At 53.1% G+C, this 24,284-nt stretch overlaps 1 protein-coding gene across 2 annotated transcripts in view; it reads right to left on the reverse strand.

Moving 5' to 3' along the window:
• Positions 1-4,154: 4,154 nt before the first annotated feature.
• CA12 (carbonic anhydrase 12) overlaps positions 4,155-24,284 on the reverse strand; it is a 60,759-nt gene continuing 40,629 nt past the window's right edge. The window contains exons 5-11 of one of the 2 annotated variants that reach the window (XM_055129632.1): positions 22,043-22,138; positions 21,219-21,282; positions 20,377-20,534; positions 19,170-19,296; positions 8,949-8,981; positions 7,876-7,963; positions 4,155-6,556 (exon numbers count right to left, since the gene is read on the reverse strand). In XM_055129632.1, the coding sequence (XP_054985607.1) occupies positions 6,484-6,556; positions 7,876-7,963; positions 8,949-8,981; positions 19,170-19,296; positions 20,377-20,534; positions 21,219-21,282; positions 22,043-22,138 (639 nt within the window). In that variant the 3' untranslated portion in view covers positions 4,155-6,483. The remainder of the gene's footprint in view (positions 6,557-7,875; positions 7,964-8,948; positions 8,982-19,169; positions 19,297-20,376; positions 20,535-21,218; positions 21,283-22,042; positions 22,139-24,284) is intronic. The other variant, XM_055129633.1, reaches the window with a different exon arrangement.

The raw sequence follows: 24,284 nt of genomic DNA on the forward strand, positions 1-24,284 counted from the left end.
ACACTCAGTGATGCTCAGGGGTTACTTCTGGTTCTGGCAGTACTTGGGGGGCCATACAGGATGCTGGGAATTGAACATGTAAGGCAAAACCCTACCCGCTGTACTATTGCTCTGGCCCCTTTCTTTGTGTTTATAAGGTATGTATTACTCATTAAATGCCCAATATTTTTATCTTTTTCTCTTTGGAATTTGGACCACACCTGACATTGCTCAGGGGTAGTTCCTGGCTCTGAACTCAAGAATCACTCCTGGCAGACTCAGGGGTCACTCACTCCCCTGTATCAAGTCTTCCCAATTCAAACCCGTCTTGTGTCTAGAATAAAGTCACATCAGGGGCTGGTGCGACAATACAGTGGGTAGGGCGTTCGTCTTGCACTCGGCTGACCCGGGTTCTATTCCCAGCATGTCATAGGGTCCCCTGAGCACTGCCAGGAGTGATTCCTGAGTGCAGAGCCAGAACAAACCCCTGAACATTGCCTGGTGTGACCCAAAAGGGGAAAAGAGTCACATCAGATATGCCTGCAGCTCCTTGCTCTGTGTTCAGGCTTACGGCACTGCTGGCCTCAGCACCTGTGCGAAGTGGGCTGGCTTGCCAGTCATCTCCTCCACTCAACTGTCGTATAAAACAAGCACATGAGATCAATCATACCAGCAATGTGAGTTTCTAATGAATTCACCAGGAGCCGCACAAGCAGTAAACAAATCCACTCACGACAATAATGCAAGTTAGGTAGGCCTGTATCTCTGCTATTTCCCTGAAATGTCAAAATTTGGAACAGCACAGCTCCACATTCTACCGGATACTATGCTGGTTCTACCCGTTAGTTACTCATCTCATGGGCAACACACAACACACATTTGTTTAACTGGGCTTGTAAGTGAAGTTTTCACCACTAGGTGGTGGAAGGAGCTAAGAAATACATTCAAAATCGCTTCTACAAGGGTTTAAATGGCTCCAGGATGAAATACAACAATCTTCACACATTTTCCTCTTATGGTGGTGGGAAGGTGCACGGTGGTGGGATTGGTGTTTGAATATTAAATGTAATGAATTATTGTGAACAACTTTATAAAAATAAAATTAGGGGCTGGAGTGATAGCACAGCGGGTAGGGCATTTGCCTTGCACGTGGCCGGCCTGGGTTCAATTCCCAGCATCCCATATGGTCCCCCAGCACCGCCAGGAGTAATTCCTGAGTGCAGAGCCAGGAGTGCCCCTGTGCAATGCCAGGTGTGATCCCCACAAAAACAAAAAAGAAAAAAAAATTAAAGTTATAAAAAAATGGAAAAAAGGAAATACATTCAACAGACTAGACAGTCATTGTATCTGTGTTTATTCACTAAAATGCACTAGAATACCCAAACTTCTCCGTTATGCTGCTGTGTTTCTACCATTATTGCACTTCAATCACAATACACGACAAGTGCACATCAATTTTACTGTATTTGTGAGGACAGTTTTAACCCGCTTCCAAGGAATTCAGTAGGTGGCAGCAGCAGTTAAGAAAAGTGTTTACTCACCAAGTAAATTGTGAGTGGAGATCCCGAGTGGTAAGGGAAATGCGCGCTGAAAGTGGACTAGTGTCCGAACATGATGGCCACTCAATACCCCTATTGCAGACCACAACACCCAAAAGGAGAGAGAGAGGACAAATTGGAATGCCCTGCCACAGAGGTGGGGTGGGGTGGGGGGATGGGATTGGAGGGTGGGAGGGATACTGGGTTCATTGGTGGTGGAGAATGGACACTGGTGGAGGGATGGGCTCCCGAACACTGCTTGAGGGAAAAACAAGCACAAAATGTTTGAATCTGTAACTGTACCCTCACTGTGACTCACTAATTAAAAAATAAAAAAATTAAAAAAAAAGAAAAGTGTTTACTCTCACTCGCCAGTGCACCCCAAGATAGTTTTGTACCCATGCTCTCTTCTTCAAATGCATTAGGGGCATCATCCATCACCTTTGACCATATACTGTTGGATTACTACATATCAGTTATTTCGCTTTCGTGACAAGAAAAACAAATGCACTAGTTTTACTGTGCCCCACATGGATGTGGAAAGTGACCCTGAACTAGGTTACTACATGGGCAAACCAGAGCATCCATGGCCTCTTGGAGCTGATCTCAGAACTTCTCTGCACCCCTAGAAGGAAGTCCTCAAGGACCCGTCAAGTGGAGGGGTGGGCCCCAGTTACCAATTCCAGGACTGCATGCACAGGCGTGTACTAGAGCTTCCTGCCGTGGCTGCCCTCAAACATTGAAACCACAAGGAAATCAGAAGATAGGACTTGGGGATCCAGTGGAGTTGTTGCACCCGGGCAGCCCCTGGAGTGAGGTCCCCTGAAGTTCACAGGCACCGAGTTGCCTCCAGTGGCACAAGCTGGCAAGCACCCGGGCGTTGGTTGAGTGTGTCAGGAATGGGAGAAACAGGCTAAAGGGACTGGCAGGAGTGTCTGTTGGTCAGTTCTCCTGGGAAGTGAGTTTCTACCTACCACTAACCCTCATTCCTCCTCCGAATACGCCTTCAATTGCTCAGTCTTTATTTTCTTGCCAAAGTTCTCAAAGCTGAACCTCCCAAAGGGTGTGGAAAGGAGAGGGTTAAAATCCCATCCCCTGGAGCCACCAACGCTGGGAATGTAACTGTGAAGCTGAGCAGCTCTTGTATTTTTATTGATTTAAAACACAAAAGTTGTTATTAGATTCTGTTATTTTAAGTGTGTTTGGAGTAATGTCTGTGATTCTGCTTTTTCAACCTATTAAATTTGATTGACTCTCAGGGCTGGAGTGATAGCACAGCGGGTAGGGCATTTGCCTTGCACACAGCCGACCCAGGTTCGATTCCCAGCATCCCATATGGTCCCCTGAGCACTGCCAGGGGTAATTCCTGAGTGCAGAGCCAGGAGTAACCCCTGAGCATCACCGGGTGTGACCCAAAAAGCAAAAAAAAAAAAGAAAAAAAGAAATGTAAACCTAAGAATGAGTGACCACACGCTGCTGTCTCTGTGAATCCTGGCCACGCCCTTGATGGATTCTTTCTTCTCTGTACCTTCTCCAAGGTAGCCTTAACCAGATCCTGCTGGGTAAGCTCCTGTTCAATCCAAATCGATTTTTGCTTAGGTTTTTAAATTTTCATGTCCCAAGTATACATTTCAAGAAGCTAAAGAGATAGTACGGCAGGTGGGGCACTTTCCTTCCACACAGCTGCCCTGGGTTCGACCCCTAGCATCCTGTCTCTTTCCCTGAGTCTTTTTGGGATGATTCCTAAATGCAGAGCCAGGAGTAACCTCTCAGAACCACTGGGTATGTCCCAGAACAAAAAACTAGGTGTGTGTGGGGGTATGTATTTCAAGAATTCAACACCTCATTCTTTTATTTTTATTTTTTATTTTTATTTTTTTGCTTTTTGAGTCACACCCAGCGATGTACAGAGGTTACTCCTGGCTCATGCACACAGGAATTACTCCCAGCCATGCTTGGGGGACGACCATACGGGATGCTGGGAGTCGAACCCGGGTCGGCTGCTTGCAAGGCAAACGCCCTACCCTCTGTGCCATCACTCCAGCCCCCAACACCTCATTCTTTTAATACCTAGTTAAAAGAGTCCAAGTCACTCTGAAGAGATGTCTCTTTGGGACTAGAGCGATATGGTGGGGGGGCGGGTAGGGGACATGCCTTGCAAGCTGATGCCAGCCTGACCCCTGGCACCGCATGGTTCCCTATAGACACTGCTATGGTGATGGTGACGTGGTGGTTCCTGGCAGAGCCAGACCAACGTCATACCCTTGTCTCTGCATTCAGCGTCTCTCCCATTGGCTGAGATCACAGCAGTAGCCCCGGGGGCCGACTGGGCACCAATTAAGAGCACCCCACCCCATCCAATGGAAGTTCAAGGTTGCAGTTCTGCTGAGTTGTTGGCTACTTTCTAGCCTTCCATACACACCCCACTCCGCTACGCTCCCACGCCAGGCTCTAAGCTGTTCCCTCATCACCCGCTTCCCAGCTCCTCTTACTCCCGGCTGACTGACTTTAGGCCTCTCCTCAGACGTCTCTACGACCTGCATGCAAATAACCAATTACCAGAGACACGCAACTGCACACCGCAAGGCCACTCCGCGCATTTGACCCTCAGCTCCCAAACACCAGTCTGACTTGGAAAAAAAACAGAATTTATTTATAATTTCTCAGATGTAGAGTATCTCTCATTACAATCATTCTTACAATAAATACAGAAGGGCTACGTGACCATCTTCTACGGTTCAGAGACCAAAGGTCCAGGAGGCCTCCATAGAGTTCAGTGAAGGGGAGAAGAACTTAACCGGAACTTGAAATGTGATTGCTGGTCAATGAAGCAAGATCGAAAATGCTCCTTGCTAAAGAAACACATTTAAGTTCTGATTCTTTTCGTCAGAAGCCACTAGGAAGCAGGAGCCCTCTCAAGAGTCAGAAGAAGCAGAGGAAGGTCTGTTCCCAGCCTCCGCCTGGTTTTCTCATTCTCCCTGGCACCAGCTCTCCTAACTGGGAGGCAGTAGAATGTCTTCTAGTGACCACTGGTGCCAGCAGCCTAAACGAGGCCTTGAAGGCCCAGTACCCCCCCCGAGACGCAGCACAGCAATGTGCAGTGTAGTTTTGACCATGAGATCCTGAGAGCTGAGCTGAGGGGGACCCCTGGGCCCGGCAGCAAGCAAATCCCCCTTTATCATGAATAAACCTTAGGCTTGCTGTGTTCTTTCACAGAAAGCCCAGGAAAGGCGTGACAGTTCCGAAAAGAATGTCCTGTGGCCGTGAAGGGTCTGTGGTGGTCTCTGAGACATCACCCTGGGTTCACGTTGCTTGGCCCTAAGCATTGAGCTTGCGGTGGGCCCCAGACTGCCCCCAGGAAAGCCCCAGCCCGGGCTGCACACACAGCCTCACCCCCCCTCAGTCGCAGGGGGCCCCGGGGTGAAGGGGCCCCTAAGGCAGAGGAAGAGTGTAACTACAAAACTATGACGGGGGGAGAGGGGGAGAGAAAAGAGCCAGAGGGGAGAGAAGGAAAAAGATGGTCTGAGGAAACCAGTGTTCCCAGAGGACATTCGTGCTGTCAGGATGAGGTGGGGAGTCAGCCGTCTCCACGAGGCGTGAGGTGAAGGCACCGCTCTGTCAGAACACGGGACCCCCACTGGGCAGGAGCGCGAGGAGGACTCATCTTCTCTAAGACGTCTTTGTGACGCGGGGGAGAGGGTGGGAGACAGTCCCTGAAGCAGTCTGTCATTTGGGGGTCCCCAACACTCCCCTGCCCAGCCCCCACAGACAACAGGCGTCGAGGGTCTGAGCCTCTCACACTGAAGTTGTCCGAGAAGGCGTTTCCAGTGCCAGGCCCAGAGCAGGGACTTGGCTCAGGGGACAGGAGTGGATTCGGAGCCCGAAAGACAAATGACTCCAGCATACCACATACCACTTCTGCTTCTCTTTCCAGGGCTTGAAGGTCATCTCAAAACACACATCGACACGAGGACAGTGGCAGGACACCCCAAGGATGGGCCAGACGATAACATCGAAAGCACAATCGAGCTTCCCAACTAATGGGCAGGGCAGGGGCTCTGGACTAAACAGTCTCCTCCTGGTGAACAACTTAGGATCCCCGTGAGGATTCCAAGGGGAAACTTGTTCTAGAACATTCTAGTCACTCTTTACGGTCTGTTTGGTGCCTCTCACCCAAAGGGCGGGACTCGGGAAGACCTCTGGTATATGCCACGTGTGCCTCTTGTTTTCTTTCTCTCCCACACGGACCCCGAGCAGGGCAGTCTTTCCCCCAGTTGTACGTCAGAATAAAGACATCATCAGAGCAGAAGTGAACGCAAGAATGACAACCACCCTTCCCTGAGGAAAGAAACTGAGTCTCAAAAGCAGAGGGTGTGCACACTCTGTCCTAAAAGCTGGGCAGGAGCAGAATTACCAGGGGTTCACCTGAGGGTGGTTCTAAGTGTCCTGGAAATTCTTTTTTTTTTTGTTTTTGGGTCACACCCGATGATGCACAGGGGTTATTCCTGGCTCTTCACTCAGGAATTACCCCTGGCGGTGCTCAGGGGACCATATGGGATGCTGGGATTAGAACCCGGGTCGGCCGCGTGCAAGGCAAACGCCCTACCCGCTGTGCTATCGCTCCAGCCCCGTGTCCTGGAAATTCTGCTTCTTGTTTCCAGCCCTCAGGACCCTCAGCAGGCAGTGTGGTTGTGACCCCAGGACCATTGCATAGTCTCAGGAAGCTGAGGTGAGGGGTCGTAATGCTGTCTCTTGGGTCAAGTTTCTTCCATCCGCAGATCACACTGGGGTGACCGTGGCCACAGGACAGAGTAGAGATTTCCCCCAATTATAGGGCCCTGAGTGTGAGAAATTGCCCCCCCAAACACCCGTGGCCCACCCTCCGATGTCCAGGGAGGCACAGTGGACCATGCTCACAGCAATGTCCCTCCAATCTTTCCTGGGATGCAGCTTGGAGCGCCAGGCCTCAGGCTTGGGCCTCGTTCTCCTTCTTGATGGCTGGTTTATAAATGACCCCTTTGCTGTAGTCGCCCTTTTTGCTGTGGAATAAGAGCACAGGAGACTTGTTAGTTGTAGGAGAGAGAACCACTGGAGCACTGGAGCACTGTCCTCCTGTTGTTCATCCATTTGCTCGAGTGGGCACCAGTAACGTCTCCATGGTGAGACTTATTACTGTTTTTGGCATATCGAATATGCCACGGGGAGCTTGCCAGGCTCTGCCATGTGGGTGGGATACTCTCGATAGCTTGCTGGGCTCTCCGAGAGGGACGGAGGAATTGAACCCGGGTCGGCCACGTGCAAGGCAAACGCCCTACTCACTGTGCTATTGCTCCGGTAAGAGAGAGAACCACAAAGTAGTCTATTCATTTATGGAATGAAGTGAATCCTAGAGGTCAGATTCCTCTCTGGAGACTGTTCCCTCCGCCCGAATGAAATGTTAACCAAAATGTTTTTCTTTTCTTTTCTTCTCTTTCTTATTTGGGCCACACTCAGTGGTGCTCAGAACTTACTCCTGGTTCTAGAGTTCAGAGATAAATCCTGGCAGTGCTCTAGGAACCATACGGGATGCCAGGGATTGAACCCAGGTCTCATGGGTGAGGAAAGCGCCCGACTCACTATATTTTTTCTCTCTGGTCTCCAAGTTTCCTCATTTTCTAACTGTGTATTTACATCTCACAATTCTGAGGCCTGAGTTTCATGGCAGCCTCAACTTCAAACTATAGGCTCCATCCATTTTCCATTTTTGTCCAGGCTTGATAAAAGGGAATTTGGTTTGAGGGAAAAAAAAGTACGACCATAAAAATACAAACAAGGGACTGGAGCGATAGCACAGTGGGTAGAGCATTTGCCTTGCACGCATCCAACCCTGGTTCGATTCCCAGCATCCCATATGGTCCCCCGAGCACCGCCAGGAGTAATTCCTGAGTGCAGACCCAGGAGTAACCCCTGTGCATTGCCGGGTGTGACCCAGTAAAGCAAAAAAATAGAAACAAAAGGCATGAACAGCTAATGTGGGTGAGAGATACGTGAATGTTTGCATTCAGAGAAGTAAAAGCAGATATAACAATTTCAGAATGGATAGAGCCCTGCTCGGGTGTTTAGGCAAACAGGAGACTGGTCCATCCCCCAAACCAGGACTTGTGTCCACGGTCACACTGGTATGACTAACGACTGCAAGGCTGACCCCGTCACATTCCCAGCGTGGACACAATATACAGCATCTTAGCTGTGGCGATCGGGGCGGAGATGTCTGTGAAAGGTCCCCACGAGGAATAGCTGGCACAGAGAATAGAGGCTCTTCGTTCTGTATTCCCAACACGCGTGCCACGCGCCCCCACCCCTACCACCCCCGGCTTACCTCTTCTTCCTCCGAAAAAGCCAGACGGACACTGCCAGGACAACGCAGATGCCAAGGATCCCGGCCAGCGCCACAGAAAGGATGACGCCTAGTGGAGAGACACACGTTACAGCCCCCCACCCCTTCCTCTCCGCCACTGCACACCTGGAGGGACAACTGACCGCTGCAGAGCCACTGGCAGGAGAGGAGGGCTCCCCGTCTCGTGCTCAGGGGCCACTTGAAAACTGTAGCAAGTTTCCAGGAGGGATTCTAAAATTTGCACCAGCATCGTCCGAAGAGTATGTTGGAATGGCCGGGTTCTTTACGGCTGATTCGTTCTGTTTGCAGTGGGACCCAAGCAAGTGTCCCGGCACCTCTCGCTGGTGAGGGGCGCCTCGGGTGTCTGAGTCACAATTTGAGGATTTGGGGAGAGAAAGACAACGGACTCCGTCGTCACTTGCTGAAGTGAAGGCCCAAGGGTCTCATTCACTTCTTTTCCGTGAAAAAAAATTTGGTTTGAGGAAAAACCAAGCACAAACAGGAAAAAGGGAGGAAAGGCACAAACGCAGCTCGTGTGGCTAAGGGATGGGTGGGTGTTTGGGTGCGGAGACGTGAAAGCAGACACACAGATCTCAGAGGGAACTCAGCCCTGCTCCTGTGTGCAGGCAGACGGGAGACTGCTCTGTCCCCAGCTGGGGGGGGGGGCTCTGTCAGCCTGGCCCCCTTGTTCTGTGGCACGGTCCCAGGGGGTCCGAATCCAGCACCTGGCAGTCACCCAGCTGCGTGCTGGGCTGAGGCGTGTTTGTTATTTTATTTTTAATAGGCAACGGCCCTTGGCTGTGCCACAGAAGTCTTGGCTGTCTACACCGCACAGAAGCTATCGCGTGATCAGGGCTCTCATTGGGAGAAAGCGTTGATTGGCAGTTCATCTCCGAATCAGTGAATTGAGAGGAGGCTTACGTGATGAGGGAACCCGGAGCGGGGTGGGGGGGCACGGAGGGACAGAGAAGGGGGTTGGAAGGATCACAGGCCCAGATCACACCAAGAATCACAGTGGCGCCAGCGGCTACATGCACGGCCTGGTGGCCACATACCCACACTCAGTCCCGCGTAGCTGAGGTCTCGCACTTCAGAGGAGGAAGAAAAAAGACGGGAATTAACCAGGTCAAACGTGGAGGCTTTGAATATGTGCATGAAACGAGACTCTCGGTTTGACTTGGCTGCAGGTACAGGTATATGCAGACTTCCGGGGCCCGCATAACCCAGGGGACCCTCTCAATGACAAGGGGAGCTGCCCCCACCAGAGAATTCATCTGGCAAGCACTTTCTGCAGCTCTTTTATCTTGTCAGACTCTGTGCTAGACCAAGACTTTAGCTTCTAACACAATTGCAGGTGAGGAATAGGGGGATCAGGTCCACTGGGGGAAGCTGTTCGTGGCCCGTCAGGCGCTAGCGGTGACCCCCTTTGCTGAGCAGGCCCTGGAGCCCCGGGCTGGCTGGGCCTAGCTGCAGCGCCTGTCCGGTTCCATCTGGTCTTGTTATCACTCTCGGTTTCTAAGATGGCTTTGGTCCCTCTGCGCAGAGTAGGAAAACCCAGCCCAGGTGGAACTGGAGAAGGGTGGGACCTCGCCAGCAAAGCACTGATGAAGGCGTGAGCTGGTCACATGGCCAACACTGCACCGCATGAGTGAGGTGCCACCCGTGGGCCACAAATAAATCGAAAAAACAAAACAAAACAAAACAAAACAAAAACAAACACCAAAAAGTTAGTCCCAGCAAGTTACAGAGATAAATGTGCTGACTCGGGAGTTCTTGGAGGGCTAGAGGGTTCCCTGCTTTCCAAAGGGAACCCCACAGCCAGCCCCCCGGGGGGCTCTCAGGAGGGGGGACATTTTCGAATCCTTCTTGGGGAAGAGAGAAGGGTTAGCCGTGAACCTCACCCCCCCCCCCCGGTCTCCCTCAACCTGCTCGTTCCACATTCCAGGTTCTGCCGCTCCTCCCCGCTATTCCAGGACGTTCTTCCACCTAGAAGGTCCTTGTTGCCACATGCCTCTTACCTGGTGATTCCAAATAAAACCCTTGTGTGTGTATGTGCTTATTGTGCACATGTGTGCGCACACAGATGTGTGTGCCTCTGTGGTATTGTGTGCACCCGTGGTACCATGTGTTGTCTGTGGCACCATGCAAGTGCCTGTCCAGTTTCGCCTGGTCTTGTGCACATCTGTAGAGCTGTGTGTGCAGGTGCCTGTGCGTGTGATACCATGTCTGCATGTGTGTTTGTGGTGCTGTACGTGCAGGTTTGTGCACATCTGTGGTACTATGTCTGCAGGTTGTGTGCATCTGCAGTATCGTGTGTGCGCATCTGTGGTACTATGTCTGCAGTTGAATTTGCATCCATGGTAGCATATGAGCAGGTGCATGTGTGGTACCGTGAATGCCAGGTGTGTGTGCATGTGTGTGGTAGTACCATGTATGCGGGTGCATGTGTATCTGCGGTATGGTGTGTGCAGGTGTGTCTGAATGTGGTACTGTGTATGCAAGTTTGTGTGTATCTGTGGTTACCATGTCTGCAGGTACATGTGCGTCTGCGGTACTGTGTGTGCAGGTGTGTGAGTGTATGGGATCATGACTGCAGATGCATGTACGCCTGTACTACCGTGTGTTTGGGCGTGTGTATGTTAGCCATGTATGTGGTGCCTCTTCCAGTTCACATGAGAATATAGAGTCGTGCACTGTCCCCCACAGACAACAGCAGATTTCAGCAAGCCCCTGGCAGAGCACAGACTGGGGGGAGAGACTGGCCAGGCGTGGGGGCATTTCACGCCCCAGGGTTCGACCCGAGACCTCAGGGGAAGGCCTCATTCACCTGTTTCTCCTGACATATGGTCACCATCTGGGCAGGTCATTCTGAAGCCACCAGCCCCGAGTCTATGCTATACCATCTCCAAATGCCCTGAAAGCCTCCTGGCTCCACAGCCTGGCGCAGGGGCTCCTGCCCTGGTCGCCAGGTGCTCTGGTCTGCTGGGAGGGTGGCGGATTCACAGGGATGAGAACAATGGGGCGGGAAGGACACAGTGGCCTGCTCTCATCTCTGTCACCATCCCCTCTGCAACAGTGACCTCCCGAGTTGCAGAGGTGACGGCCCTGAGTTCCTATCCTGGGTCTTGTGTATCACTGAGGACCCGTCTGTGGTTTGGGGAGGGCTCAGGGCCCGGGTCTCTTCCTAGAAAGTGTTAAATTTCCGAGTGTTGGAAACACAGGCCGTAGCCCCTGTGCATGTTCACTGGTACCGGGATGGTTTTAAGGCACCCGGAGGTCTTGGTCCTTAAAGATTTTAATACAATTGAAAAAAAAAAAAAAACTAGTTGTGGTTTATTCTCCCAAATCTTTTGAAAAAAGAAAAACGCTCTTGTTCTGTGCTTTTCAAGCTCCAGTTGCTTGCAGCAAGGTATCAGCTCTCAGCACGTAACACGATTAGCCGCCACCTAAGCACCTGGCTAAGCTGTCGGAACTGGGTGCTGTGTCGAGTGGGACTTGCACCGTCAGCTCCAGTCGCTCGGGCAGCTGGGCAGCAGCACGCGGTGGCCAGAGCAGCCCCTGCGTGTCACAGCCTTCAAGCACATGACCCAGATCTCTGGTAATGTGGGCTGAATCCGACCTCACTGGTTCACTGAGCACTGCACACTCTGACCTGCAAATAACAGTCACGCTTTGGTCAGGGTTCTGCCCTGGCAGCTGGCTCCTGGGCGACCCCGTGCCAGGGTCTGTGTTCCTCTCACCGGTAACAGTGAGGTCAAATCTGGGGGAGATGAGGAAAGTCATGTGACTGGGGCGGAAGCTTCCCAGTCTAGATCCAGGAAAAACAGGGTAAAAACAGTGAAAACAGGGCTGCTTGGCGTACCAGGAGGAGCAAAGGCATCAGGAATGGCCCCTCCTAGGAATTGTACCACACACGAAGATGAAGTCATGACCTTTGCATACAAGTGGATCTACATGGAGAGTATCACGTTAAGTGGGATGAGTCAGAAAGAGAGAGACAGATGTAGAAAGATCGCACTCGTCTGTGCACTCAAAGTGTGCCCCCCCCCAGGATGGACCAGTGAGCCGCACTGCTGCTGCCAGCTCTGCTGGCCCAGGTGGGCACCTTCCACGGCATCTTGCAGGGTGGAGAGAGACTGAGTGAACACCTCTGAGGCCTCCTGAGGTCTCAAGAGTGAAAGAACAAAATGCTGCCATTCTTGGAACATCCCTAGCATTTCATAGATATCGTTATAATTCTGTTCATAACTCTTTATAATTCAAACAGAAAGGAACACAATCCTTTTCCTTTTGAATTGTCACTTTTAAATATGGACCATTTTATAGGTGATGTACTTGTGTGTGGGAATGTGTGTGTGTGTGTGTGTGTGTGTGTGTGTGTGTGTGCCTGTGTGTGGTGCAAAAAAAAGGCAAGGAGAATTTGGGTTAGCAAAGATATGAAAGTTAGAATACATTCAAAGTCCAGCCTCCAGTGGAAAAAACTCTTACCACACTTAACACAAGTCATAAACCCAAATAGCTGAAGTGCTAGTTAGTCTTCTCCTTGGATGACACTTTGGGAAGGGAGGCAAGAAAGATGCCACCATCACCACTCACATACCTACCTGCTGGAAAGTGGGACTGCTCCCTTTTCACATGATGCAAACCAAGAAACAAATCCTTTCCACCAATAAGTCTTTGGCATTGGTGGACTGGTTATTTTGCCAGTGGGATTGGGTCTTCCACATTGTAGGGATGTGAAAAACACAAAAACATCAACATGAAAGGCTCTATACCCATCTATGTTCACTGAAGCACTTACTATAACAACCAAGATAGGAAAACAACCCGTGTCCAACAATCAGATGAATAAATAAAGTTATGGTATATGGAATACTATGCAGCTGCAAGAAAAGTGGAATCAAACTATTTGCTCCAAGATAGATGAAAATAGGGGGTGTCCTGAGGGGAGAAGTCAGCCCAGAAGGAAAAGGACGGGTACAGAATGAGGTCTCCACAGGTGGGGTAGAACAGAGCATAATAAGGGAGCAAAAATGGCAAAAGGCAAGAGATCTGGCAAGCCAGTCCCCAGAGCAGAGTTAACTTGGGGCAGCCTCTGTGGAACGGATAGGAGGGATCCTCGGGACATTGCGGGTGTGGTGTTGGACTAGTGTATTCATGAAACTATCAGAAAGTATTATAAAGCATAGGACTGGAGTGATAGCACAGTGGGTAGGGCATTCGCCTTGCATGCAGCAGACCCAGGTTTGATTCCTCCGTCCCTCTCGGAGAGCCTGGCAAGCTACCGAGAGTATCCTGCCCACATGGCAGAGCCTGGCAAGCTCCCTGTGGCGCATTCGATATGCCAAAAACAGTCACAACAAATCTCATCATGGAGACATTACTGGTGCCCGCCCGAGCAAATCGATGAGCAACAGGACGACAGTGCTAACAGTGCTAACCTCAATAAAATGGGAGGGAGTATCTGCCCCAGATCGCATGGATGAGAAGGACACGTAGATCAGAGCGGGTGTAGCCCCCGGCCAGAGGGCTCTGGGACAGGCGTGGCATTAGTTGTGGACCTCTCAGCTGCTTGGGTGAGAGGGGGCAGGGCCGGCAGGCAGACTGTGCCGGGAAGGTCAGGCAGGGGGCTGGGCAGAGCAATGAAGTGCTGCCGACACCCCCAGGGCCTCCCTCCCAGGCCTGTAGACCTTGGCAGCTGGGCCAGTTCCCATCTTCTCTTTGTCTGGAACAAACGGGCTGATCTGCCACTCTTGGCAAGTCAACCACAAAGCAAAACAAAATTTACGTAAGGTGAGATGTGACGACTGGTTAGGTTCCTCTCAGGCTCTCAACCAGCAGGTAAGGAGCACCAAGCATGCCCGGGGGTGGGGGAGTGGGGGGCACCGTCTTCCCCGTCTTCACGGGGCTCGTCGTGTCTGGAAGACAGAGACATTTGTCTTCTTCTTCCTGGTGACAGACCGTTACCCTGCGGTGTGCGGAGAACCTACCTGAGAAGCAAGTTGACCCAGCTCCCAGAGGAAGGAGACCGAGTCCCGGGGAGGGTGCGGTTCCTGCGGGGCCTTCAGAGACTTGAGCTGGAGGGGGCGGGACGGGACCCCGCCCACCTAGTGGCCTGGGTGTGCAGAAGGAAGCCACCTGCCGTGAAGAGGGCACTGCAGGGCACGACAGCATGGCTGACCCCCAGGCCGGCTGGCAGCTTCCCGGCTGAACCGGATTTTCCTGCCGTTTCTTAACACGGTTGTCCGTGCCAGTGGCTGCTAGGAGGAGCGGCTCACCCAGGGCAGCCCGAGGTGCCCCAGAGACAAACTGCAGGTGTTTTTGGGAAACGCGGCGTGCTGAAATGTGAAAATTCCTGCTGGCTATTCCGCCCCCTGGCCCCGGGGCCACCAGAAGGTGGGGACGCCTCTCATCTCTCATCTGGATACTCTGGAAGAGTGGACGGTACTTGGCCACCGGACAGGCTTTATTTATACACAGGGGCTTGGAGAGACGCAGGTTAGCGACCGCAAGGCAGACATCCCGCGCCCTCCCGAGAGGGTCATTAGCCATCTTAGCTCTGCGTGAGACCAGCCTCTCTCTACAGGCGTTTCTACATCTAGCCCCTGAGCGAGGGGGCCGAGCAGGTTCTGGCCAGGTGGGGCCTCCCGCCCTGCCGTCCAGCACTTCCCGAGTGGCCTCAGCTGACCCCAGGCTCTGCGGCAGGCGATAAGCAGTTGCTCAGAGAAAACCACTAAAGACATGATTATAGAAACTCCTTGGCTTCCTCCCCACCCTGTTTCTTCTGCCCCGGCACACTGAGGGGAGGACTGGGTAGCAGTAAGGACCAAACGTGTCCTGCCAGGCCCTGGCGTTCTCCCCGTCACTGTGTGTGCCTGTGTGGACGTCCCTGGCGAGGAAGAGGGTTGCTGGAAGGGCCCCGCCTCAGCCCTAGCACTGTCAATCAAACGTGCCCTCTGCTTTGTTCACGGGGAGCATCTGACCCCGTGAGAGCTGGGTGGTCCTGGGGTGTAGACACCTTCTCCGGGGTTCCGTCTCGAGGACAGTGTCTGACTCAGCTTGGCCTTTCTGTGCTCTCACAAGGCGACTTTTCATCTCCAGTACAAGGGGGTCTCCTGGCCCCGTGCACGGCAAACATGCTCACAGAGGACACTTGCACCAACGGAGGGCGCCAGGGAACCTGGCTTTGACTCTCTCTCTCTCTCTCTCTCTCTCTCTCTCTCTCTCTATATATATATATATATATATTTGGCCTGCACCTAGTGGTGGCCAGGAGTTACTCCTGGTTCCATAATCAGGGATCACTTCTGGCAAGCTTGGGGACCCATACGGGTATCCGTGCATGGCAAGGGTCACAGCTGCGTAACTGTCTCTGGAGCCCCTTGTTTCTTTCTCTTAATGGCAGATATTCTTTTCTACACTTCCATGAGTTTTGTATTTATGTATTTATGCCTTCAATTCCATGCCAAGAATACACTTCAGTTCCCAAGGAATGGAGTAACAAGATTCTGTAGGCTGCCTTTGTTCAGTGGCTCCAACTGGGATATTTCCATCACCAGATGGAACGTTCCATGCCATAATAGGATAAATACCAGGACATGTGATTTCAAGTCCTAGAACCCCACGGCATAAATAAAAGTATATGTTATATATCACTTCTGGGTCTTGGGAAATAATTGTCAATCCCCAAGGCAGTAGGTTCTCAGCTGGGGCACTTCTACCCGAGTCCCCAGGGTAGAAGTCCAGACGGGGGTGCTCTTCGCATTGAGTGTGTGGAGGCCCGGGTGCCGCTGAAGTGCAGGAATCGGCCCATGCAGGGATGATGCCACCCCAATGTCCACAGTGCCAAGGCTGGGATGCCCCGTCTACGGGCCGGCCAACCCACCCGAGGACAGGCACCAGGTGGCAGGTCCCTTTCCCAAGCCCAGCTGAAGGGGCAGTGAGTCCAAAGGACACAGTTCAGTCCCCATGTGATACACTTCGGGACTTCCTCCTGAGTGTCACTCCTGGCCTGGCGGAACGTCTCTGACTCTAATTCTCGCTCACCTTCGGGCAGAACCCGAGCAGAACTCACGGCGCACATCCAGAGTGAAGAGCACATCGTGCCCCGCTGCTCAAGGCTCACTCTGACAACAGGCTCCTACCTCCCGGCCACCGGCAAGGGCAGCTCACGGGGGTGGTGCCCTGAGAGGGCGCGGTGAAAACCTCGTTTCCCTCCGCCGCCTTTGCTGCAAGTTCCTGGGGACACATCCCACCTGCTGCCTTCACTCTGGGAGACGGGCGCCAGGGAGAACTCTGGCCAAGTTTCTAGAACCAGCTTCCGAAGGAGTGAGTTTGTCTCGAACTGCCACGGACCCTCCCTCCAGGGAGACTGGGGCCCAGCCGGGGCTCTCGCAAGCAGACGGCCGGTGGGAGCTCTAGGGAGGGGCGGGGAGGGCAGTGACAAAGCTACACTTGGGATCCGGTCTCGACTGTTCTGGGGGCTTCTGCTCAGACCCCCCAGGCTCCCCTGCCAGGCTGGGAGGGTCCACCCAAGCGCCGAGCCACAAGCGTCTCTGCTCTCTACTCTACAAGCGCCGACTTAGACCCGAGCCGGTCTAAGAAGATGGCTAACGACTCCCCACGCCACAGTTCCACGTTACAGGGGGGTTACTTTTTGATGTCAAGCTCAAGTTCCTGCATGGTTTCTTCTGACGGTCTGTAACTGCCCTCAAATACTGTCCCTGCAATGTAAAGTCGGGGGGGGGCAGTTGTTAGTGTCCACTCAGACCTGGCCCAAGGCACACTCACCCCCTCCTCTCAGCTGCCGTTAGTTACGAAGGAAACTACCCAGGGCAGAGGAGACTCAGGAGGGGCGCGGAGACGGCTGGAGCACCTGCGTGAGGTCTCACGTTCAACCCCAGCCATAGTGACCCACACAGCACTCATGGCTGGAACCTGGTAGCCACAACACCACTGGCTGAGCAGTACCACATCACAGGACCCAGGGCGGGGGGGGGGGGGATACCTGTCAAAGAACTGGGCAGAGTATTGCAGAGAATGACCCGTGGATACCTGAGCACTGCTGAGGGAGCCTCTTCCCCAAAAGAAAGCATATGATCTTTATCTTATCATTTATCCAGGAGCAAACATAGCAAAGTCTCCTAGCCCACAGGCGTGTTGGTTACCCTGGGACTGGTACAGGTGACTGTCAAGGACAGCTGACCACTGTTGTCAAATGACAGACTTCTACCTGATCTAGGTGGGCCAGGCCCCTTATCTCCGAGCAGGATTTTTATGTTTTTTTTTTTTTTTTAAATAAACCTCATACCTCTTCATTCTCAGCAATGGAAAACAAATTATCAAATGCTTCCTTTTCAGCAGGTCCAACTTTAGGGGGGAAACTCTCCAAACAATAATAGTGAGTTTTGTTGAAATATTGAATGCAATCAAAGTGAAAGTAAAGCAAAATTTATCAGTTACACAGCAGGGGGGGCTAGGGGTGGGAGGGTCTGGGGGTGTCGGGGGACAGGGTGGAGCTATACTATGATTCTTGGTGGTGGAATACGTACACTGGTGAAGGGATGGGTGTTCGAGCATTGTATAACTGAGACTTAAACCTGGAAACTTTGTAACTTTCCACATGATGACTCAGTAAAAAAAAAAAAAAATTATTTAAGAGTTGAAGTACCTTAGAGCAATAGTGACAAACGATAAGCCTGGTTTCAATTCTAAACTTTAGGATGGGAAAATAGGAAGCTCTATCCAGGGTGGATCAGAGGGGAGATTCGGTACATTTGAAGCATCCCCCAGAAAAGAAGTTGGGACACATCGTCACAGACATACTCCATTCTGAGGAAAGGGCCTGGCCCACAGATTCAGTCGTCAGACTGGGACACTGAAGTCAAGGGCGGGGCACGGCCTTAGCAAGGGATCTCTGGAGAGAACACAAGAGACAAATTCTCAGCGAAGTAACCCCCAGAAAAGAACTTGGTCTGAGGGACAGACGTGCCGCCAACTCTGGAGACCGGCTTCTAGGTCCTTTTGGCACCTTGAAGCACAACCCTCACGCACTCAGCGGTCGGGGAGCTGAGGGGACGATGGACGATGTCACCCGTGAGTAGGAGCCAGAGACTCAGAACTGGGAAACCGAGAGACCCGAGTCTCAGCTGTGTGGCGTGTCGGGGCTTGGGGGCAGGAGGAGCAAATGGCTCACTGTTCCAGATGGGGTGGGACGGGACCCCCCGGGGGTTTTTCGGACCTCCTCTGCCGCTGTCCTGTCACGACTCCACAGCAGGGAGCAACTTGAGGACCCACTCAAGCGATTCAGAGAGAAAAGCACACAGCCGCAAGGAAGAGGCAGAGCCCAGATGTTCTCCCCAGACCCTCAGTTTCCGGAACCGTGGATGCAGGTACCAGAGCAAGAGCAGAGGTGAGATGTCTGTCTGGCCAACAGGCTTAACCCTGACCGGTAAGGTTCAGGCTGCAGAGTGTTTTCAGGGGCTCCCGGGACCTGAGGCGGGAGGTAAATGGAGACTGGCCCTCAGGCCTGCTGTGGGGACATATGTGCTTACACTCACTTTTTTTTTTTTTTTTTTTGGTCACAGGGGTTACTCCTGGCTCACTTCCTTTCTTTCTTCCTTTCTTTCTTTCTTTCTTTCTTTCTTTCTTTCTTTCTTTCTTTCTTTCTTTCTTTCTTTCTTTCTTTCTTTCTTTCTTTCTTTTTTTTTTGTCACACCTGGCGATGCACAGGGGTTACTCCTGGCTCTGCACTCAGGAATTACTCCTGGCAGTGCTCAGGGGACCCTATGGGATGCTGGGATTCAAATCCAGGTTGGCCGCGTGCAAGGCAAACGCCCTCCCCGCTGTGCTATCGCTCCAGCCCCTACACTCACTTTCTTAAAGCCTGCAAAGGTGGTCCTGGTGGTCCTGCATGAGTCATCTGGCGGGATGAAATGGCCTTGAGGCCAAGGAAATGCAGGGTGAAAAGCTAGAGGTTGAACCTCAGGAATTTCTACCTGAAGTTACTTCTACCCCAGAAAAATCTCTTCCCACATCTTTGGGAGACTCCCATGCTTAATGTGGGCTCCGGCCATGTACCCTGATCTGTGCTTCACTGTAAGGACAGTGCAGGGAGACCCCTGACTCCCTTCCCCACAATGGCTCCTCAGGAGCCTGGGTCCCTGCTTCCAAAGAACCATTAGCTCACCTCATCAAGGCCTGACGTACAGATGCCAAGGACAGGACAGGCCTCAACCTTCTTTGGGACAAAGTTCTATTTGTCGGCGCTTCCTTACCTTGCTGGAAGGAGACATACACCAGCCTCTCATCGAACTTCTGGACCCGCCGGAAATTGTTGACCATTTCCCTGGGCAATGGGTCGTCGATGTGGGTGCAGTACAGAGCGGTCTCCAGGGCCAGCAGCTGGGGGAGTGACGGGAAGACCAGGAACACCCCCCAGGGGCAGAGTGAGCTCCCCGGTCTGGTCTCAGGGGAGAAGAGCTCCCACCTCACTCCCTGGGAGAAGCTTCTGGAAGCAGCCGCGGGAGAGCCGGAGAACAGCTCCCGGCCCAGGTGTGGGAGGGCCGGTCAGCTCACTTGCAGGCTGGGTGATGCCTACGGGGTTTCCGCCCTGCCAGGAGGGGGTCCAGAAACAGAGACTCCTCCCGAGAGCCTCCCTGGGGTCCACTGCCCACCAGAGAGGCCTGGGGGCTGGTCCTGCCGGTCCCATGCAAAGGAACAGGCAGGCAACAGGCCAGGCGGAGTGACTGGATTTTCCTCCACCCGCAGAGCCGCTGTGGCCTGTCTCCTTGAATCGCCTCGTTCACGCCTGCCTGCCCACCTGCTGCCACTGACCTACTCAGAAACTCTTAGGGGACAGGGCTGCGACACAAGGAAGGCCCGATTCAACCCCAGCATTGCAGGGCCCCCTGAGCACCACGGGGAGTGAGCCCCCCATCCTGCCCCCCCTAAAAGAACAGTGTGGGCCGTGATGTCCTCACAGAGAGCTGTGACAGGGACCGGGAGCTCCTGGCCACCTCTGGCCTGCACTCCCTCAGCCTGAAGGAAGGCTGCAGAGCTGTGCTGGGGACTCAGGTCACCTGACCAAGCCTGAGCTGTCGCACCCGCCAGCGGGTGATGCTGCACGTTTCCTTAACCCCTGGCCTCTCGCGGGCTCGCTAAGGATCTGGTTCTGGTCCCACGAGCCTCCTTTGAGGAGAAGCCCCTCCCTGACCCCTGCTGCAATGCCGGCTTCCTATCTGGTACGACGACCTTCCCGGGTCCTGTCACTCTCCCTCCCAGCCCGCCTGGGCCCAGCTCTGCACTGTGGGGAGTGGGAGGCCTTGTTTCCTCCTTCACCGGGAAACCCAGCAGCGCCCCCAGCCCCTGCCACCCTGGGAGGGCTTGCCTGCTGGCGAGTGCGTCAAACCACGAGTATCTGACGGAGGCAAGCGGAGGCAGGGGGCCCCGTCTGCTCTGTGACCTGGACGGAGAGACAGTCACCTGCTCCTGGGAGATCTGCACGGGGTTCCGGAAGATGGTCCAGAGCACCGTGGGGTGGCAGGGGGGCGTGGTCAGGGAGCCCTGGTAGCGGTAGTACTCGTCGGGCCGCTCGGGAAGCAGCTCCTCAATGTCGAAGGCTGGAACGAGCATTTCTTGACCTGGAGATACATGAATTTTGATTAATTAATTAATTATTTTTATTATTTTTTTATTGAATCACCGTGTCACCGTGAGATAGTTACAAAGCTTTCATGATTGCCTGCAGTTGTACAGTGTTCCAACACCCACCCCCTCAACGGATATATCCCATATCCCTCCTGCCACCACCCCCACCCCTAGTCGGCCTCTATGGCTCTCTCTCTCTCTCTCTCTCTCTCTCTCTCTCTCTCTCTCTCTTTTTGCTTTTTGGGTGACACCCGGGTATGCACAGGGGTTACTCCTGGCTCTGCACTCAGGAATTACTCCTGGCGTGCTCAGGGAACATATGGGATGCTGGGAATCGAACCCGGGTCGACCGTGTGCAAGGCAAATGTCCTCCCCGCTGTGCTATCGCTCCAGCCCTCTCTCTCTCTCTCTCTCCCTCTCTCTTTTTCTCTTTCTCCCTCTCTCTCTATGTCTCCCTCTCTCTCCCTCCTTTTGGGCATTATCGTTTGCAATACAGATACCGAGAGGCCATCGTTAGTCGTTTTCCCACTTTTAGCACACACGGAGGTGCGTGTTGAGGGCTGGAACATGACTGGCCTCTTTGGGGCCTGTCACAGGTAGGTAGCACCTTCCCCTCCCGACCTGGGGCCGATGCATCCTTCTCTCACAGGGTGGGTGGCTAGCCAAGGGCTCCTTACCTTTGTACTTTACACCCTGAAGGGAACTGAAGATCCTGTCATAGGAGGGATTGAAGGAGCCCATCTGCAACAGAGACAGAGCAGGTGACTTGGGAAGGATGCTCATTTCTGACAACGAAGTGGACTGGAGCAACTGTGTCACCAGTGTTGTTGAAGTCTCCTCTGAATGATGCAGTTACTGGGACCATCAGAATGAAGCAAAGGCCATGGCAGGGGTTGGGGGAGGGGGCGTGGCATAGAGGTCAGTGGTCCTGGTCCTGACTCTCAGGACATCTTGTTTCTAATTCGAGACTCTAGAGCCAAGCATCCCAGGACGTGGCACTCCATCCAAGACTTTGATTGTCCAACAGTGAGCCAGAGGCCACCCCTTGTATGTTCTCTAACCGCAGGTACAGGAGCTCGAGTTCACACAGGCCAAGCCAGGCCAGTCCGCACGCTGCAAACTGAGCTGCATGCTGTCTCATTAGGGGGAAACAAGAAAAATGGGACTCATTCTAAATTCTCCATAAAGGACGGAGCTTGGACGATAGGACCTGTCTTAGGGGGTCCGACGTGAGGGGGCAATACTGTGACGGCCCCTCCTGCCCTCCACATCCCTCCACTGGGCTGGGAACTGTGGCTCGTTTTTCCAGCATCACAAAGGCTGTGCCCGTTTCTGCTGCCCGGCGCAGGAAGTGCTACGAGCACAGAGCAAGCAGCCCCCGCAGGGAACCGCGTCTCTGGGTAGACACAGCTGCAGCGTCGACCTTCCCGTAGACGGGCACACACGACCCCTCACTGCGCGCAGACAGAAACCCTCCAGCCAGACGCCTTCCCTCTCTCACCTCTAGGAAGACGGCGAGGACGGCCAGGCCTTCGGCCTTGTCGCTGGCCGCGCTGGCATTGGGGTACAGGTCCGAATTGTAGTAGACGATGTGCAGCTGCAACGGGAGAGAAGCCGCCGTCGTTGGGGCTGGGCGACGAGCACCTTTCCAGGGGGAAGCCGGGGGAGACAGACCCGACCCCACACTCCGGCTGGCCCCCGGCCCAGCTGGGTGGAACCTTCCAGACACCCCCTCCTGCTGCCCCAAGGACGGAATGAATGAGTTTCATACCAGCCGGGAAAATGTACAAGTACGGTTTTGGGGGAGGTGCTCCCCAGTGGTTAGCCCTGACGATACTTAGCCCACCCAGTCCGAGGTTCAGCGGTAGGCCCCGAGGATGCAGCTCAGTACCTGGGGTGCCAGGGCCAAACTGCAGCCCCTGAGCCACGCCAAGGATGCTCGGAGGCCTTGCCTGAGGACCAAACCGGGGGTCAGGGGCCCGCGAGGCCTGTACTCCAATTGCTTGGTTATCTCCGGCTTCAAGCAACAGTACTTTGAAGCGTAACCCCTTCTCCTATTTCCGGCTTATCCTGAAGCTGGGCACGAAGCTGTCTCATGTGCCTTGATCGGCCTCTTTCCTCTACCAGGACCCCAAAGCGGTAGGAGGTGGGCGTGAGCTTCAGCTGTAACTTAATTCCAACTGTATCTGAGTGTGGCCATCTCTCCCCGGAGGAGAAAAGCCCACAAACCTCCCAAGAGATTGGTGCCAAGCTATTTCTTTCTTCTTATTATTTTTGTTTTGTTTTGTTTTGCTTGCGGACCACACATAGCAATGCTCAGGCTTCCTCCTGGCTCTGTCCTCAGGAGTTACACCCGGGGATTCTCAGGAGAGCACATGGAATGTGGGGTTCGCAGGGGGGGTCAGCCATGTGCACGGCAAGTGCCTAACCTGCTCCGGCCCCAATTTTCAGAGCCATGAAGCAAGAATGAATGTCCATGAATATCGACGTTAACCTTTGCAATATAAAATTTCAAACTCATTTCTTTCTCAAAGCAAAAACTACTCATCATTACGATAGTGAGGAAAAGCGTCTTTAGAAATCACAGGTTTAAAAAGTCGAGGACATCCCACTCCTGACACCAAAACAAACAAACAAACAAAAAAAAGTCGAGGACATCTGCATTGCAAGCTGCAGACCCACTCTGATCTCCTGCCCCCTCCCTCAGACCCTCGAGCCCCTCTGGGAGCCTTCCTCAAGCCCCCCTGAGCACAGAGTGCTGAACCAGGTGTGGCCTCAACAAACACACACACACGTGTCTATGGAAGCATTGCTAGACAGATTTGTACTCAGTCTAACGTAACTGTTTTGGGGGATCCCCAGGAATGCTGGGGCCACGGGGGCTATCCCTGGTGGTTCTTGGGGGGGCCAGGTGATGGGGGTGACTGGGGATGAACCCCAGGGCCTGTGGTTGCTCCAGCCCTCTGAGCAATCTCTCCAGACCCTCACCTGATTTCTAACCTACAGAGTGGCCCTACCTGTCCTCCAAAACATCCTTTTTCATAGCTATTTTTATGGTGTATGCCATTTTTTAATCTTTGCCTCTTTGATACATTGAGTTTTTTGCCATTCGTTTTGCTTTTCAAATTGAGATATATTTCACATAACATTAGTTTCAGATGTATGGAAAATGATTTCATATTTGTGTTTTCTTCAGGAGGTCTGGGTGCCCGGGGGTGGTTTTCAGCCCACCAGACCAGAAGTTTAGCGCCAGGATCCAAGGACAACGCTCAGGCCCTGTGGGACAGGGAGACCCAGGCAACATAGATGGTGCTAGAAGCCTCCAGATACACAACCGCAGAGCTGTGGGACTTCCAGGGTCACAGCTGAGCGCATGACTGAGTCAAGAATCAAAACTGGGTCAGGCGCAAGTGAAGCGTCATGATTTTGTCTTGTTGCTGGGTGCCACACCCTAACAGTCAGGGCCCAAGGCTTCTCCCCAAGGTACAGGATGGAGACACGCAATGCTCTGACCCCCAACCCAGGATCCTGCACGTGCAAAACATGGGCCCTGCCCCTTCAGCTGCACCCCCAGACTACATCTTTTCTAACTCTTAAAAACTGCATCAAAGGCGTGCTGAAAGTAGACTATAGACCGAACATGAAGGCCACTTAATACCTCTACTGCAAACCACAACACCCAAAAGGAGAGAGAGAGCAAAAGGGAATGCCCTGCCACAGAGGCGGGGTGGGGTGGAGGGGAC

Source organism: Sorex araneus, chromosome 2 (assembly GCF_027595985.1).
Source record: "Sorex araneus isolate mSorAra2 chromosome 2, mSorAra2.pri, whole genome shotgun sequence".
NCBI lineage: Eukaryota > Metazoa > Chordata > Mammalia > Eulipotyphla > Soricidae > Sorex > Sorex araneus.